Genomic DNA, 18552 nt, shown 5'->3' on the forward strand with positions numbered 1-18552 from the left:
TTGATAATGTCCACACCTTTTCTCTGTAGATATCAAAAGTTATGGACGCTTTGAAAACAGACAAAAAAGTACGGACAGTTATATTCCGAAGTGAAGTTCCTGGGGTATTTTGTGCTGGTATGCAAACTTAATTTTTATTATCCATCTAGAAATCCATGATTTATTAAACTCAGCAGAGGTAACTCAGAATCCTTTATTTTGGAACTAAATATAGATAAATTCTATATTTAAGTAATATTTGCTGTGCCCTTTTAAGAAAAAAGTTCCATAACATGTAATGAGATATATAGACTGGAGAGCTTTCCTGACTTTGTGTGCGTGTTTCTAAATATCTATATCTATGCAGGCAGTCCTCAGATTATGACCATTTGTTCAGCAATTACAAGTTACAACAATGCTGAATGAGGAGGACTTAATATTCTTGGAATAACAGCCCTTGCCATGTCCCTGAAGTCATGTGTCCCTGCAGTCATGTCCCTGCAGTCATGTGAGCCATATGCTTGCACTTCTCTCAGAGAGCCACAGTCACACAATCACAATGTCCAGCATTCCCTGACTGCTTCCTAAAAAACAAAGTCAATGGGAAAGCTGATTAATAATCATGTGAGGTCCTTATTTAATAACCCAATGCTTTATATAGCCTCTCATCTCACATTCATGATTCTGGATGACTTACAGTTAGAAACATAAACATTTAAATTTGCCATTGTTTTAAGGACAGCAAATATTACTTTCATAATTGTCATTGCTAAATGATGCAGTCATGGGATATCACGTTTTATGACAGAGATAAGAGTTCCCAGTCCCAATTGCAATGGTAACCTATGGACTGCCATTATGTGTTTTTGAACTGAGGCTTCTAAATATTCCTCAAAAGCAGCCCAATGTAAAACATGAATTAATTAGGGCCTGAGTGACTGAGCATAGAACCTCTTGATTTAGGATTGGGTGCAACTGGAACACAACTAAAAGCTGCACAAAAAGGCCCTTCTAGTCACAACAATGACTTCTTCAAGAAACAGTTGTGATCAATGTTCCCTCTAATTTTTTTTCAGTGTGAGCAGAAAAGTATAGTGTTTGAGCGGCACATTTTCATGCCTGAGCACCTGATTTTTTTCCGCTGCAGCGGAAGTGAAGGCGCCAAAGCTCCCGCTGGCGCCCCTGCCCATGGCAGCGGCGGCTGTGCCTCCCCCTCTGCTCGGAACACCTCAGCTGGGCAGGGGTGCTGGCGGGAGCTTTGGCGGCTTCACCTCAGCCGCAGCGTTGGGTGGCAAATCCGGCAGTGCTGTTGGAGGAAGAGGAGGAGGCAGCAGATATTCCAGTGGCGGCAGGGGCTTTGGGGGTTTATTTCGGCTGCAGCGCCGGGCGCAAGCGGCTAGGATTGGCCGCCCACAAAGGACCTCCCCGGGCTTGCTTTGCTGAACACGGGGGCGACTGACGCTAGTTTGAGCAGGCGCGGCCGGCACAAACTACCATCAGTCGCTCCGTGCTCATCAAAACAAGTCTGGAGAGGGCCTTTGTGGGCGGCCAGTTCTAGCCGCCTGCAAAGGACTTCCCCATGTTTGCTTTGCTGAACACGGGGCGACTGACGGTAATGAGAGGTGCAGCTGGAGCCTAGGAGGTCCCCTGCCGCCATCCCCGCACCCATGCTAACTAGATTTTGTTAGAAACTGCTGCACGGGGTTTTCTTGCCACATGTGTGGTTGCGCAGCCGCGCACCTTAGAGGGAACAGTGGTTGTGATTCCAGAGCATACCTGGTCTGCCATGAAAATCCACTATCGTATCTGAAATTAAGCATTGCCAAAAGGAAAAGTATGATGATTTTTTTATTTGTTGCCTTGTCTAATATTAGAAAAGTAATGAATATTGTAGCTTTCTAAAATTTGTTATTTAAGGGTATTTTATATGCCGCTTTAGCTGCAAAGTTTTTCAGAGGATCTTATGATCAACAAGAAGTAATACTCTCAAACCAGTAATATTAAAGAAACCTAGACAACCTGTGACTCACTGGATCACTATTTCAGAGATATTTTCTTACTTAAACAGAGAAACAAAATGACCATGGAGAGCAAAAATTCAGTGGGAGGAGATGTGACTTTTGAATTTCTCTCAGCTTCCCCACTGAATTTCCTTGTAGGAAGCTGACAATGAACATTGGAAATCTCTCTTCCCTTCCCTGCCCTCTGCTCCCCTCCTTTCCCCTGACTCACAAAGGCCATGAAGCTGTTAGGGAAAGTTGAGAATGAAGATCACATGACTATAGCAGTGTGGCGGCAGTACTGAAAAAATAGCAACCGGCAGCACTGAGGCGCCACAACTTTCCCAAATTTTCATTCCCTTGGGGAATAATGAATCCCACATTCTGGAAGTTATCCCATTTGAGAGTTTTAACAGTATATAGATTCAATAAAGAGCTACAGAGGAGGGTTAGTCACCTCTCTTACTAAGCATTTTACAGTGATAGTTTTATTCTGAAGAACGTTTTTTGAAGTAGAGGACCTAGTTTGTAGCAGCCAGTAAAATATTATTGTTTACTCCTCATATTGGAAATGAAACAAAACGATGTGTTTAAATATCTACTGAGTTCATTCATTATTTTATGTTGCTACTATGGTCTGGCATCTTCTATGTCTTTTTCTTTAAAGTTTCAAAATGTAAAATTGAGCCTTATACTCAGATAATTCAGCATTGTTCTATAGTGCTGCAGACATTGCATAGTCATGCAGCTCACCATTATTAATTTTTATCCATTTTAACTAAATAGCAAATGTAAAGACAGTACATATTTTATTTTATTGTAAGTGTAACTTGTGGCCAAGGCAGTAGTTTTGAAGAGAGTCTTATTTCTGTTGCCATAATTTTAGAAGAGGTCTATTGAGTTGTGTAGGCTGAGAATAACCAGAAAATGTTATAATGTTATTTTTCTTCTGATGTCACTGAATGTCAGTACTTTTTTGCCAGTTATTTAAATTTTCTGATACTTTTTGATTGCTAGATATCTAGATTAAGAATATAAAAATGGTATATACTCTGTTGCTGTTAATTAGAGGCAGAAATCACATAACTATTTACAAAATTATTCTGAAATTGATTTATAAAAAAGCATGTGTGAATAATATGTGTGAGTTTGGCCTTTTCAGAGAATAATTTCTTTGGATTATGTAAACCTTTTTTGTGTTAATAGAGCTCTTAGATATGATCAGATAAGTGCAAACATTCAAATGTTCTTGCATCCAACAATCTTATAATTATAATCCTTCCATAATTGCACTCCTCAGTTTCAGGTCCAACAAAAATAGATTTCAGCTAGTTAAATGAAGACTAATACAGCAATCATTGAAATAGACAAAATAAATTGAGTATTTTTCATTTCTTGATCTAGGGGAGCATATGAATTATATGGTATCAGTAGGAAATAGCTAATTCTAATATCTGCAAATGCCTGATATAAATCTGCTATCTCTGAAAATGTATAAATGGCATATTATAATCTGACACAAATTTTGTTTTACTTGTTAATTTTTTAAAATCTTGGCAGAAAGTGATGGCTATTGCATCACTAATTTTTGTCATCATAGGCTTTTAATATACATGAGTGGGATAATTATATGAAATGTTTCAGTCACATTTAATTATGGATACATAGCATGTGAACTACAATTATAAAATTATATAGCCTTTACATAGAAAAGTTGTTTTAAATCTAAGTTTAAATAACTTACTATAGGCTTAGTAAATTTCTTCTCTTGTTACATTGACTGTATAGAACAATTAAAATCTCTTAAATCAGAGGTCCTCAAACTTTTTAAACGGGGCCAATTCATGGACCCTCAGCCTGTAGGAGGGGCGGACTAGCTGAGTGGTCATGTGACTGGGCAAGCGTGGCTAGGTGGTCTTGTGACTGGGTGGTGTGGCTAGGTAGTCATGTAACTGGGTGGGTGTGGCTAGGTAGTCATGTGACTGGATAGGCATGGCCAATTTAGCAGTCCATTAAACAATACACAGAAATTAAACTTTAATTTGTTATGCACCTGGGGGTGGAAAGAAGGTTAGTGCAGGGATGCGGCTGCCTTGGGGTATGTGCAGATCTCTCTCCCCCCTCCCTCTCCTCCCTCCCTCTCTCTGAAGGCCCATTTTTTGGCCTCCTTGGCCTCCAGAACCACTCTGCCACGCAAAAACAGGCCTGTTTTTGGATTTCTGAGACATCCACGAATTCCAGTTTTGGCCTCCTCAGCCTCCAGAATCACTCTTCTGCCCCAAAACGGGGCCATTTTTGGCCTCCTGAGGCCTCTGTGTATCCCGTTTCTGGCTTCCTCAGCCTGCAGAAGGTGGTTGGAGCTGGTGGATAGTTGGAGCGATGTGGGTAGGGTAGCCTTGTGGTCCCTCGCAGGCCAGATTAATGGCTTCGGCAGGCTGTATCTGGCCCCCCGGACCGTAGTTTGAGGACCCCTGTCATGCTCTAATGGAGTGCTTTGCTTCAGAAGAGAATTAAACATGAAATTTGAAACAATTATTTTCTGGTGTTGGATAAAATGTATGATTTCTATGAATTATTTATTGGATTGTTTAAGAAGACATGTTCCTTATTTTCATGTTCCTTATTTTGTTTGTAAAAGTGTTCATTTTGTCATAGCATTCAAAAGATCATGTTTGTAACACTAAGACTTAGAGATAGTTTTCAGAGTTATCACGAAAAAACAAATCCCTTTTTACACAAACCGTTATAGCCATCTGGAAATTAGCTTGGTTTGTTTTTTTGCCCTTTATGAAATGAGGACTGGTTTATTTCCATGTTTTCTATGAAATGTACATATAAAAATATGTTTTAAGTACTTTGTAAATTGTATACAAATTTTTATTTATTTATACAAAATACAAAATTTTTATTTTGTATCCAAATGTTTGTAAAGAGAAGTGACAGAGTTTCAAGATCTTGTCAAGAAATAGATTTCCATTTCCATGTAACTTTGTATGAATGGATTATGCCATTTTGGTTTATTTTACTTATATTGCCTAGCTTCCAGAAATCCTAGCCTGCCTTGCCATTCATGAAAATGCTGGTGTTCTTACATTTGACGGATAGTCAGGTTGGGGAAGATGGGTTGATTTGAACAGAAACCGTGATGATATTTAAATAGACCATAAAATGTCATTTGCAGGTGCTGATCTTAAAGAAAGAGTTAAAATGCATGCTAGTGAAGTAAGCTCTTTTGTCTCAAAAGCAAGATCCACTATTAATGAAATGGGTAAGTACAACTTTCATTGAAATATTACTGATAGCCAATCAATCATGAATAGTAGTAGTAAATAAAGTTCTGTGATAAAAAAATCCTGCTTAAATTTTTCATAACTTTGTAATAAATAAGAGTAATTATCATTAACATGTCAAAGAGATGTATAATATAATTGTCACTAAAGAATATTAATTTTCTTACATTTTTCTCTGTTGTTTAATGCAGTATTACTGAATTGAGTGTAAATAAACCCTGTAAATGTATAGACAGAATTTATTTCAGTGAATATCTTTCACAATTAAGTTAAACTCTCAAAACAGTTTGAATAGGATCAAATCAGAAAAAAAATCAAAATGTTTCCTAGAAAACTTTAATTGGAAACTTCAACTGTTGTAATATTAAAACAAATGTGTTCTAAACAGTTGGATTGAGAGTGAGAGAAGTAGAGCTATGGCATTTCTTTTTTCAGTTGTATCAAAAGATTGTATTTGTAAATAATTCGACTTACAATTATTTTATAATTGTGTTTCAAGCTGTCAGTTCTGTTTATTATTTTATGTGTTAAATTTATTTGCTGTCTATCTCGCCATAGGTCTGCTCTAGGAGGTTTACAATAATAAAAAGGAATAAGAATGAAAATAATGTAAAAAGAACAGAAGTAAAATAATAGAACAGTAAAATAAACAATGACAAAGGAAACAATGAGAATATTACATCAATATGATAAAAAGATGGATGGGTAGAGAGCAGGGGAGGATGGAGTCTGCCATCAATCCATCTAACAGCCACCTCTATTCATGGATCTATCACTGAACATGCCAGTTGCTAAATATTATTTTGTGAAGAGGGAAATTACATTCATCAGCACTTCAGAAAGAGTATTTCCAAAAATTCATTAAAAATTTTTGATAATGAAGTTAAGAATCCATTAATATTGTAGATATGCTTGAATATAATCTGTTGTTACCTAAGATTGGAATGACAGTATTTTAAGAATTTATTGTCTTTCAGTGATAACTTCCTGTTAGCGTTAAGTCAGTTAACTTGTATTGAAACAAGCAGCTAAGTAAAACTGACATATTCACTGGTAGTACAGGTGTGTAAATGCTGGTGACAAACAATGAGTAGGGTTGTTATTTTCATGCCCTGCTTATGTGATTTCCAGATCTCTATTAAATAACATAATTTTCATCTGATCTTCCTCATCTCATAGCTCCTACTTGAACAAAAGGTGGAGTCTGTAGCCAGGAGGACCTTGGCTGCTTGGAAATGGAGTGGCATATAAATTAAAATAATAAAGTAAATAACTTTCATATTTGTTAGTTTCATGGATAGATAATATATCTATTTTGATTTGCATATTTACATATCATGAATTGCTGTTTTATCATAACTGCTCCTTATTACAATTAATTCTGGTACCTTTATTTTTTTATTGCTGTTAATATCCCAAATATCTCTGTAATCAGACTTTAGTTTGTAGTTAATATTGAAAAGAAACAAAAACAATGTTATCTATAGAATCACCCTTAAGATGGGTGGCACATACATTAATAAATAAATAGATATTATAAATTTTGTAAAATTAATTTTATGTTTGAAATATTGACAACTGGCTGAATTTTTTTTAAAACTTTGCTTTTTAGCTAATCTTCCAGTACCAACTATAGCTGCAATAGATGGCATTGCATTAGGTGGCGGCCTAGAATTGGCTCTAGCCTGTGATATAAGAGTGGCAGGTAAGATTTAGTCCTATTTTTAAAATTAAAGCATTTTTCTAAACCTTATTTAATTCAAGTGTAGGAAAATGATTTCTGAACGCTATTTTAATGAAATTTTGAACATCTCAACTGTGATAATTATTATAGTACTTACATTAGTATTAGTATTAACTTTTAAGTTTTGGATCCAGGGTAAATGTATTTAATCTAATATAATTTTTTTGTGATTTGTGTCATGAAAGGTTGTTCCTAATAAGTACAAAAGAGGATAAAGAAAAAGGAACAAGTTAATGAAGTGTTCACATTAAGACAATTTTTTCCACTATACAAGAGTAGGTGTAAGGTTTTTAGCATGTCACCTGTCCTGGAAACATCCTCAACCTTAGACTGTTGGATGGAGGTGGTTGCTAAAACTGGAATGGATCCCTCACCTCTTACTTGTCTCATTCAGATACAGAAAATTGCAACATTAATAAAACCAATGATGGAAAAAGATAATTAACCGTTGTCTATTCATAGCTTTTAGTCATAAAACCAAACACTAAATCCAGGCAGGATATTTGCATGATGGATATTCTGTAGCCTTGCTCTAAATGGGGAAGTTCCCAGGAAGAGAGGATAAATTAAAACTTCCTGTATCTGAATTGCTCCTTTTAGAAGCAGTTTTTTAAATACATTAATAAATTTATTTTCTTTGCATCAGCAACTCAGGTAGTTTCCGGCGATTAAAAAATAAAAATACAAACAATAACTTTAAAAGCAACAGCAATATATCCCAATTAAAATATTTAATCTTTGGACAGTCCAGTTTATTATTTTACAATTTACAATCCTAGTTCAGCTGGAAATCAGTGTATTGAAAAATACATAAAGAAGATGGGAATATGTTGTATGCAGAACAATTGTCATACAAAGAATTTTTCTGGTTATGAAAATATTAGAAAATCATGACACATACTGGCTTTTTACGGAGAACAGAAATGGATCTTTGCATATGGGCACTAAAAAGAGTTGATTTCCTACATCCTGCATGCACTTTCTGAAAAATGAAAGGGTACAGAGCCTTTTGAGAGAAAACGTTTTCCCTCCATTCAACCTAAGGCACGGTGGGATTTGTTTTTGGTTACTTAGTAAACCATGGCTTAGTGCTGAATTGAAACATAGCCATTCTGCCCTTTTTAGTGTTTTCACTTTTATCTGAAACTATTACAGTGAAGCTACAGTTTATTTTATTAAGTTCCTGTTATATTATTAAAACAATTTGTAGGTTTTTCAAAAACCAACTTACTTTTTTTTTAGCTTCTTCTGCAAAAATGGGACTAGTTGAAACAAAATTAGCGATCATTCCTGGTGCAGGTATGGATTTTTTTTCATAATTATATAACAGTTCTTTATGAATGTTATTGTTATGTTCCATCTCTTCTATGGTGTCCAAATGGTGGCCAGTTTTGAACAACATTTGCATTCTGAGTTGTTTGTATATACAGTAACTCCAGGTGGTGAATGTACTTAATATAGTCCTGCCTCCTATTTTCACCACAGCAACAACCCTATGAGATTGGTTGGGCTGAACTAGAGTGACCGGCCCAAAGTCACCCAATTGGTTTTTATTCCCATGGTCTCCTGGTTTCTAGGCCAATATATTAATGACTTCACCAAATTGACTTTCAATACATTTTCCCCATCTCTATTGTTTGATAACTGTCATAAAGTTGTGAATGTTTTACCAATAATATTGAAAGTGAGTAGTCATGGAGATGGAAATGAAGCCAGGTTGGGCTGGTGAGGATATCTATCTACTCTTAAACTGTAGGACATTTTGCCTTCTAATACCATTGTACAAACAACAAGCATGGATATGCATGCTGCCCATTTTTACTTATGAAGATTTTTAGCATTAGGGAACAACACAGAAATAAACTCCTTGGTACTTGGCTTGCTGCTTAGTTTTCTTCTGTGCAGCAAAAATCCCCAAACTACCCAAAGAGGAAGGAGAAGTTGCACTTCTTTAATTTTCTCCTTTTCAATATACAGGTAGTCCTTGATTTAAAACCCATAGTCGAGACCAGAATTTTCATTGCTAAGTAAAGCAGTTGCTAAGTGAGACTTGCCCGATTTGATGAGCTTTTTCAACACAGTTGCTAATTGAATCATTGCAATTAAGTGAATCACACAATCCTTAAGCAAATCCAGCTTTCCTCATTGACTTGTCAGAAGCCAGCTGGAAAGATTGCAAAAGCTGATCAAATGACCCCAGAATGCTGCAACAGTTATAAATACATGCCAGTTGCCAAGTGCCTGAATTTTGATCATGTGACCATAGGCATGCTGCTATGGTCATTTCACTTTTTTCAATGCTGTTGTAACTTTGAATGGTTGTTAAAGAAATGGTTGTAAGTTGAGGACTACCTGTAGATATAGTTGCACTGGCCAGATGATTTTAGATTTGGCTGATAAAAATTGAAGATCCTATTTCCTTCAGAATGTAGGAGTTACAAGAAGGTGAAACAGACTTATTTGATATTGTTTTGTCTTACTTCATGAAGAAATTATAAATACAAACTATTTCCTACTTCAGTGACTAAGGTCTGAAATGGGAACATGAAGAGAAAAACTGACTGTTTTATCAACTGCATCATTTTTCGTTATGATAGGTGGCTAAATATTTTAATATTTACTATATTTATCATTCATCAAATTTTAAATATTTCAATGCTTGATGAATATGTGAATAATGTAAAAATAGCTGGTTTGTATAACTATACAGGTAATTCTTGGCTTATGACCACGATTGAGCCCAAAATGTATGTTGCTACGTGAAATATTTGCTGAGTTCTGCCCCATTTTACTATCTTTCTTGCTGCAGTTGTTAAGTGGATCACTGAAATTGTTAATTTAATAACCTGGTTGTTAAGTTAATCTGGCTTCCCCATTGACTTTGCATGTCAGAAGATCCCAAAAGGAGATCACATAATCCTTGGACACTGCAATGGTCATAAATAGGAACTAGTTGTCAGGAATCTGAATTTTGATCACATGACTATAGAGATGCTACAATGTTGTAAGTCTGAAAAAATATCATAAGTCCCTTTTTTCGGCACCGTTGTAACTTCGAACAGTCAATAAAAGAACAGTTGTAAATTGAGGACTATCTGTAACCTAAAGCTAACAAAAGGAGGAGAGTTTGTACAAGAAACAAAAAGAGAAGACTGTTTTCACCAGAAGGTCTATCAGTAATTTTTTGACAAAATGTTGGAGAAAGGTTGTCATTTTATTTTCTAGTAGATACCTTGTTTATGACATGTCCCTCAAGGGTGAACTGTGCAGGAATTATACATCCCCAACGATAATAGCAAGTTGCACAAGCTCTTTTGTTAGTACATGGTAACAATTCATGAAGGTGCAGAACGGCCATTGAATTACAAAATATAGCATGTGGTGATTTAGCACTGTATCTTTTTTGGACCTGTGAAGTTAAGAATATTGACATGTTTCTTGAACGATACAAAGAGGCACTTATAAAATCAAAGCATTTTTATAAGCAAACACTTGAGTAATTATCATAAATCTGGATCTGACTATTTGAGCTCATGAATAATCTGAAGTCTTGATGTTGTAATCAAATTATTTCTCATCATTACTAGTTTGTATGAAAACTCAACTTTATTTGCTTTTTATATTATTTGAAAATGTTTGTTTTATGCCTACAAAAATAAATACTCTCAAGAGAAATGGTAATATTATATTATAGAAAGCAGATGTTTGAACCACAAATCTTATTTCCAAATAATTAAACAATGTATCTCAAGTGCTAATAGAAGGAGGTGTATATAAATTAAGAAGAATAGTGTGTCTTGCATGTGTTTCCTGCTTGCTATTCCCAAAACAGAATTTGATTGAGATGAATTTCATTGTAACTGGTTTAATAAATCTAGCAATAGTTCTTCAAATTACTTTGAGTTAGAATAACTTTATTGTCACTTTGAATGTACACTAATCGACATACATTTCTTGCATACAAAAAAATCAGATAATGTCCCATTATCTGGTTTTTTAAAAGCTTCATTGCATTATGCAGCATGTTAAAATATTTTTCTAGTTATTCTTCAGTTGTACTTGGAATAAGTAATATAATATCAGGTGACTTTATTTGCCAGTCTTGCTCCTTAATCATAGTTTGGACTATTGGCTTATTTGTGTGAAATTTGATAAATATGAAAAACAGAATTTATTTATATTATCCTTTCTTATATCCTGGCAAAACTGACAGAAACCCCTACCCTAAGCTTTGGTACAGATCAGTAGATTTAGATAAGGATAGGAAGTGGGTGGTAAACATCAACAGATGATGTTTAGTGAACCTAAGCAATATTTGTGCATTTTTCATTTAGAAGCTTTTAATAAATGTATTGCTACAACTGAAAAACACTGATATTGAATCAAAGTCTTCAAAGTACAACCTAAATCAACAACCCACGCACTTTTGTACAGCTGACTTAGCACAATCGTGCATTTAACATAGGTTTTCTTTAGTCATAATAAAACCTGAAGCATGTGTTCGGAAGAATAGATTTTTAGAGGTGATGATTATCCATTTTGCAGTTCAATTCCTGACAGCTTATATAACAGGAAAAATTATCTACTTTTCTGTGCTCTTTTTTCTGCAGGCCACAGTGTATCACACTTTATGTTTTGTATTGTGGTATATTTTAATTTAAATATGTGGTTTTGTTGTTGCTATTGTTACTTTAGTTTATACTTAAGACACAAAATATAGTATTGTGTACTCCGGTAGTCCTTGACTTATGACCACAATGGAATCCAGAATGTTGATCATAAGTTGTTGCAGTCATAAATTGAGGTGATAATCTTCCTTAACTTTTTATTCTGAACAATAACATAGTACTCCAAAGTAGCAGTATTGTCAGCAAATCAGTATGGCAACACATGTACAATGATGTCATTGCATAAATGCTACCTACCTGCTTTGGAGAGAGAACATGGAGGATTGTTCTGAATTACAGAAAAACAATGTAAACACTTTACATTTGGTTTGAATGATGCAAGCTTGAGTTATTAGTTTTTAGCAAGAAAGCTTTCACAGAATATACTGATTCTGAAATTGATCGCTTTAACAATTCTATATATTCTGGAAGTGATCTGAATTTGAAATACACTGTTCTGGCATCTTGATTTTCTGGCATCAGGATGGTCCATTGTGTGGTTGACATTGTGGCTTGGGGGCCAGAACACTTCCAGAATACATGTTAGTTCCAGAATTAGAATATTAAACCACAAAAGGTTTGGCACATGCCTAATTTCTTGTATGGTAAATTAGATGATGACTGCTGAAGGTTTTAATGTCTTACAATGTTGTCCTAAAAATAGAAAATAGAAAATTCTACAAAGGAAATGGTATGACTTTGATTTTGAAGCCTAAACAGTTGCCTCTTTTTACTTCCCTCCAACTATAGGAACAAAATTGCTGCTATAAATAGAAAGTGATGCATACACAAATGTTCACACTTTGCCTTAATAACTGGGACGTTATATTTAACTATAAGCCTTGTAAAATGAAAAAGGCACCCCCCCCCAAGCTGTACAGGTGAAACTCGAAAAATTAGAATATTGTGCAAAAGTTCATTTATTTCAGTAATGCAACTTAAAGATAGACTCGTTACATGCAAAGCAGCAAGATAGTTCAAGCTGTGATTTGTCATAATTGTGATGATTATGGCTTACAACTCATGAAAACCCCAAATCCACAATCTCAGAAAATTAGAATATTACATGCAATCAATAAAACAAGGATTGTACATAGAACAGCATCGGACCTCTGAAAAGTATAAGCATGCATATGTACTCCGTACTTGGTTTGGGCCCCTTTTGCAGCAATTACTGCCTCAATGCATCATGGCATGGAAGCTATCAGCCTGTTGCACTGCTGAGGCGTTATGGAAGACCAGGATGCTTCAATAGCGGCCTTCAGCTCTTCTGCATTGTTTGGCCTCATGTCTCTCATCTTTCTCTTGGCAATGCCCCATAGATTCTCTATGGGGTTCAGGTCAGGCGAGTTTGCTGGCCAATCAAGCACAGTAATCCCACGGTCATTGAACCAGGTTTTGGTGCTTTTGGCAGTGTGGGCAGGTACCAAGTCCTGCTGGAAAATGAAGTCAGCATCCCCATAAAGCTTGTCTGCTGAATGAAGCATGAAGTGCTCCAAAATCTCCTGGTAGACGGCTGCCTTGACCCTGGACTTAATGAAGCACAGTGGACCAACACCAGCAGATGACATGGCTCACCAAATCAACACAGACTGTGGAAACTTCACACTGGACTTCAAGCATCTTACAGTGTGTGCCTCTCCATTCTTCCTCCATACTCTGGGTCCTTGGTTTCCAAATGAGAAAGTTGCTCTCATCAGAAAAGAAAAGAGGACTTTGGACCACTGAGAAACAGACCAGGTCTGTTTTTCTTTAGCCCAGATAAGACGCTTCTGATGTCTGTGTGTGGTGGCTCTTGATGCACTGACTCCAGCCTCAGTCCACTCCTTGTGAAAATCCCCAACACTTTTGAATGGTCTTTTCCTGACAATCCTCTCCAGGCTGCGATCATCCCTGCTGCTTCTACACTTTTTTCTTCCACACTTTTTCCTTCCACGTAACTTTCTATTAATGTGCTTGGATACAGCACTTTGGGAACATCCAACTTCTTTTGCAATTCCCTTTTGAGGCTTTCCCTCCTTATGGAGGGTGTCAATGATGGTTTTCTGCACAACTGTCAGGTCAGCAGTCTTTCCCATGATTGTGATTCCTACTGAACCAGACTGAGAGACCATTTAAAGGCTCAGGAACCCTTTCCAGGTGTTATGGATTAATTAGCTGATTAGAGTGGGACACTTTGAGACTAGAACATTGCACCTTTTCACAATATTCTAATTTTCTGAGATTGTGGATTTGGGGTTTGAGCTGTAAGCCATAATCATCACAATTATGACAAATCACGGCTTGAACTATCTTGCTTTGCATGTAATGAGTCTATCTCATATATTAGTTTCACCTTTTAAGTTGCATTACTGAAATAAATGAACTTTTGCACGATATTTTAATTTTTCGAGTTTCACCTGTACTTCAGATAATAATGAGAAAACCTGGACAAGCATATAAATTCACTTGAAATCTCTGAGAGCTGTCTCAAATTTTGTTGGGCTAGAAAACATACGAATGTGAGATGTATTCCTATTTATATGAGAAGCAATAATGAGGTTGGAATTAATGATGAAACCTTAATTAATCTATACATGGATGAAAAAGTAGATTTATGAATCCGGATACTGGTATATCTGGGATCTATATCGAGGCCCTAAAACTATGAAAGCTGAAGCTCTTATAACGATTTGGAAGTACTGAATTTAATTATTTATTTCACATGCAATCAGAATCAAGATCTTAGAAGAAAAGGAACAATTTCATTATAAATTCATTACATACAGTATCTGCTAACTTAAAATACATAAATGATTTATTTGAAATACATTTTAAAAAATTAATTTGCTTTTGGATTTGCAGATCAGCTGACCTCTGTTAATTTTACATAAAATAATGTATTGAGTGAGGAAGTCTTTTCATTGCTAGCTGATTCTTGCTGTGGAAATAAAATAAAGTAGGAAGTAAAAGTAAAATAATAATTTAACCAGCTCTTCCTTCGCAAACGCTAAATTTAAAGAGGAAAAATGATTTGACATGTCTGTCATGTCTGTTGACAGGAAACAAGAAACTTAATTATTTTTAAAGCCAGCAATGTACTGTCTTTCTTCTGGGAGAAAATATTTTAAAACGTACACATTCTGTGAAATTCTCTGATGTGCTCTTACAGCTTTTGCATTTATCTGCTTTGTAACAAACTTGTTTTTGTTTTGTTTTCCTTTACTTCAACAGTTGTTGCTCTTGTATAAATATAGAAGCTTTCTTTTCTACATTTTTATTTCCTGAGTCAGAGAGGTGAGGAGCTTTAAGCCAGAGCCTACCATAGATTTATAATAAAGAGCTTTTTTGCCCATTTTTAATATTAGTAGAGTGAGGTTTGTTTTCTCTTTATTATATTTACTTTCTTTTAGATTAGATCTATAATCATTATTTAAATCCTTCTTTATGTATCTATTAGTTTTTATGCTTCCGCAGAACAAGATGTCTGCCATGTTGGGAAATTGGTTTTGAGAAATATTTTGCCTACACTATAAGGCAAGAGCCTAAAGTTATCAGCTAAAATCTATTTGGGCTCAGATTAAAAAAGATGGTGGGTGAGTGGGGAAATTTTACTGCCACATCTTATGTTACAGGAAATATTCTACCAGGTGAACTACTTTTCTTGAGACCCAGAAGTTGGACAAGCCTGTATTAGTATAAGGATAGTTATTGTGCTTAATAGCAAAACTAAAACTAAAGTACAATACAAGCTTTGTGACACTGAATGATATTTTATTTTCTTATTAGAAAAGATTGATTAATAACACTATTGCTCTGATTGACTTTTATGGCCTCAAGAATAACGTTTTGAAATATTACAAAGATGTTTTCCTAAACCTTATTCCATTCTGTTAACTCACAGTGATTTTAATTTAATTCGGGATTCTCAGCTACATAGAAATCCTCCAAAAGATCCTCTTACTTATTCCCACAGTTTGAAAGTATTACAGGCATACACACTGAAATTTAAGCACTTTGGTGTATTGGAAATATAAAAAGTAAATGCACATTAAAACATTTTTAACTAGATTTTTTTAAAAAAAATATCCTGCTATGAGCAAATCATTTTTATGTACTACTTAATAGGATTCATTTCAATTGCAGGCCATGTTTCAGTGACTCTCATTCTGAAATTTAAATAAAACTATAAATCGACCATTTTCAGATGTTATCTGAATATTTCTTTTATAGATCTTAGAACATAAAAAAATGAAAATGGTTTCTTTTTCTTACAAAGATGTTCGTACTTTGGGATGTTTTTATATAAATAAAAAAGCAAAAGGAGACATTTTAATCTTAGACAGCTGGAATATATGGTTAAAGACTCACATTTTGCTTATGCTAGAAATCCCACAGATAAATCATATGAAATATTTATAGTACCTAAATTTGCTACTACATTGAGAACATTTTTTTGAAATGCATTAATTCAATTTTTTAGGAATTAGGTGAGAAAACAAGAATTCTTTTTGTTCTTTTGAATCATATGTAATATATTATTTTATTTAAATATCATGGTATTTGTGCAGTGCTGACTATACGTTAGTGGCACTATAATATTTAGATAACCTAGACCATTAAAGATGAAAAAGAAGGTAGTATATCTGTGTTAATTATGATTTAAAATGTCAGCATTAATAAGCTTAATTTAGCTTTTACATCCAAAGCTGAGTATAAAAAGCAATTGCACATTATATCAGAATAGTTTTATACAATAAATGTTTTTGTATTAAGATGATTACTTAATATTAAGGTCTCCACTGTAATATTATTTACTGTTGATGCATATTGAATAAAAAAGAAATAGACAAAACCTAAGAGGTATAAAGAAAAAAAACCCATGGCTATTTGGTTTCTGACTTTCCCATTTTTGTGCTTTTGCTAATTTATAATATTCATAAATATTTAGATTAACAGAGAGGCCAAACTGTAAATGTTTTTATTTGCCATGCCGTGTGATATCTTGTAATTATTCTTGCTTACATTTAGTTAAAATTCTGTTGTGAATATATATTGTTTATTTTGCCAGTGCTGCATATTTTCCAAATTTAAGTTCCCAATCAAATATTGTTGGGATTATATCTTCTTCCACTATAGGGCAAAATTTATTCTCACTGCCATAATCATGTATTTCAGTAATTTATGATGTTTCTTGTTGATATCAAGACAGTGTTGACTGCTAGTTTACAGTTATCCGGGCAAGAATTTCAGAATTGATTTGCCATTTCATTTTTTTCTAGGATTTAGAGGGAGTGACCAGCCCAAAATCATTCAGCTGGCTTTCTGCCTAAAATGAGACTAGAAGAGCGATCCCCAACCATTCCATCTTTGTGGCTTGGGAGGGGGGGGGGAGGCAATGGTTTGTGTGTGAGTGGTGGGTGGGAGTGCATAAGTATAAAAGTATATATCCCCACAAGCAGCCCAGATTAAAACAATCAAATCATAACAAATAAAACCATAATCAAACACTTGAACACACAAACCTGAGTCCCAAACCAGTTCTGAAGTATCTCCGGGGGGTGGTGGGTTGTTTGCTATTCTAGAGGCACAACCGAAAAGTTTCCTCAGTTTCACAAGATGATAACATTTAATAGAAGGGATCTGTAGTGTTGTTATTGTTTTTATTTATTAAATATATATGCTCCCCATCTCTTCTATAGGGTGACTCTGTTCCTATTTTATTATGACATACTGGGCAAGTAGAAATAATTAAGTTAGGCAGACTTTCAAATGAATCCATCAATAAATGCAACATCATGGCTTTGCCAAAGTTCATTGGCAAACATGACTAGCACCATCTGCATAGAGTAGCCCAGTTTGAAACCAAACTGAAACATGTCCAGGTAATCCATTTCCTCCAAGATCCTCTGTAATTGTTGCCCGACCACTTTCTTTACAACCTTTACTATAAAGTGGTATTTGGAGCCTGGAAAATAATTGTCTAAAATAACGTAATAGCCAATGATGGATTCCTGAGAAGAGGGCATGCCATTGGCTCCTTCAGGTAGCAGAATCACTCCCTCAAAGAAGCAGAAATCACTGGATGGACCCATCCCTTGATTTCACCCATGTCACCTTCATAACTGGGGACAGTTCTAACAAATGTGGCTTAACTTACAGACAGAAAGTCGTTCAGTTAAAGATTGAATATTATTTTCTCTATTTGATAAGAAATATACACTACTTATATGTTATTATTGCCTAACATCCATCAGCAATGTAGCTTATCTATTTGTTTGACTGCAACTGATGTCTAGATAATGAAGGGTACTGATCTGTTGGTTAATGAAAACTAAAACTTACTTTGTTGGGCCAAATTTCAGCATATATATTTTCTTAAATTATTGATGAGATGTGAATTTTTATAAATATGTTTGATCTATTTTCTATGTTTTAAAGTTGCTGAGTGGAGATGACCTGTTAAAATTTGATATGTATACTTGTCTTGAGAAAGAAAATAATATGTGTATTATATTGTGCTTAAGATACATATGAATTTTCTTAAAGTACTTGGACTCCTACTCTACTTTTTTGGTTGCAGTAGTAGTAAAATCACTCTTAAGTTTATGAATCAGTCACACTTTTAAAACTTGATATACTAAATATGATGATCATAGCATCAGTATTTGTGTTTTTTCTTTCATTTCCTAAATCACAGGTGGAACACAACGACTACCTCGTACCATTGGTGTGTCTCTGGCAAAAGAATTAATATTTTCTGCTCGTGTACTTGATGGTGAAGAAGCTAAATCAATAGGCTTGATCAGTCATGTCGTTGAACAGAATGAAGCAGGGGATGCTGCCTACAAAAGAGCGTTAGCCCTGGCAACAGAATTTTTACCTCAGGTACA

At 35.0% G+C, this 18552-nt stretch overlaps 1 protein-coding gene across 3 annotated transcripts in view; it reads left to right on the forward strand.

The window, feature by feature from the left end:
* AUH (AU RNA binding methylglutaconyl-CoA hydratase) overlaps positions 1–18552 on the forward strand; it is a 38882-nt gene that overhangs the window by 4050 nt on the left and 16280 nt on the right. For all 3 annotated transcript variants that reach the window (XR_015696700.1, XR_015696699.1, XM_087715888.1), the window contains exons 3-7: positions 30–117; positions 5161–5247; positions 6882–6974; positions 8256–8312; positions 18360–18547. Coding sequence is in view for 1 of the 3 variants with exons in the window: in XM_087715888.1 (XP_087572014.1) it covers positions 30–117; positions 5161–5247; positions 6882–6974; positions 8256–8312; positions 18360–18547 (513 nt within the window). In the remaining 2 variants the exon portion in view is untranslated. The remainder of the gene's footprint in view (positions 1–29; positions 118–5160; positions 5248–6881; positions 6975–8255; positions 8313–18359; positions 18548–18552) is intronic.

Source organism: Thamnophis sirtalis, unplaced genomic scaffold, assembly GCF_051295495.1.
Source record: "Thamnophis sirtalis isolate CommonGarterSnake01/CBP01778 unplaced genomic scaffold, rThaSir2_p1.2 scaffold_5, whole genome shotgun sequence".
NCBI lineage: Eukaryota > Metazoa > Chordata > Lepidosauria > Squamata > Natricidae > Thamnophis > Thamnophis sirtalis.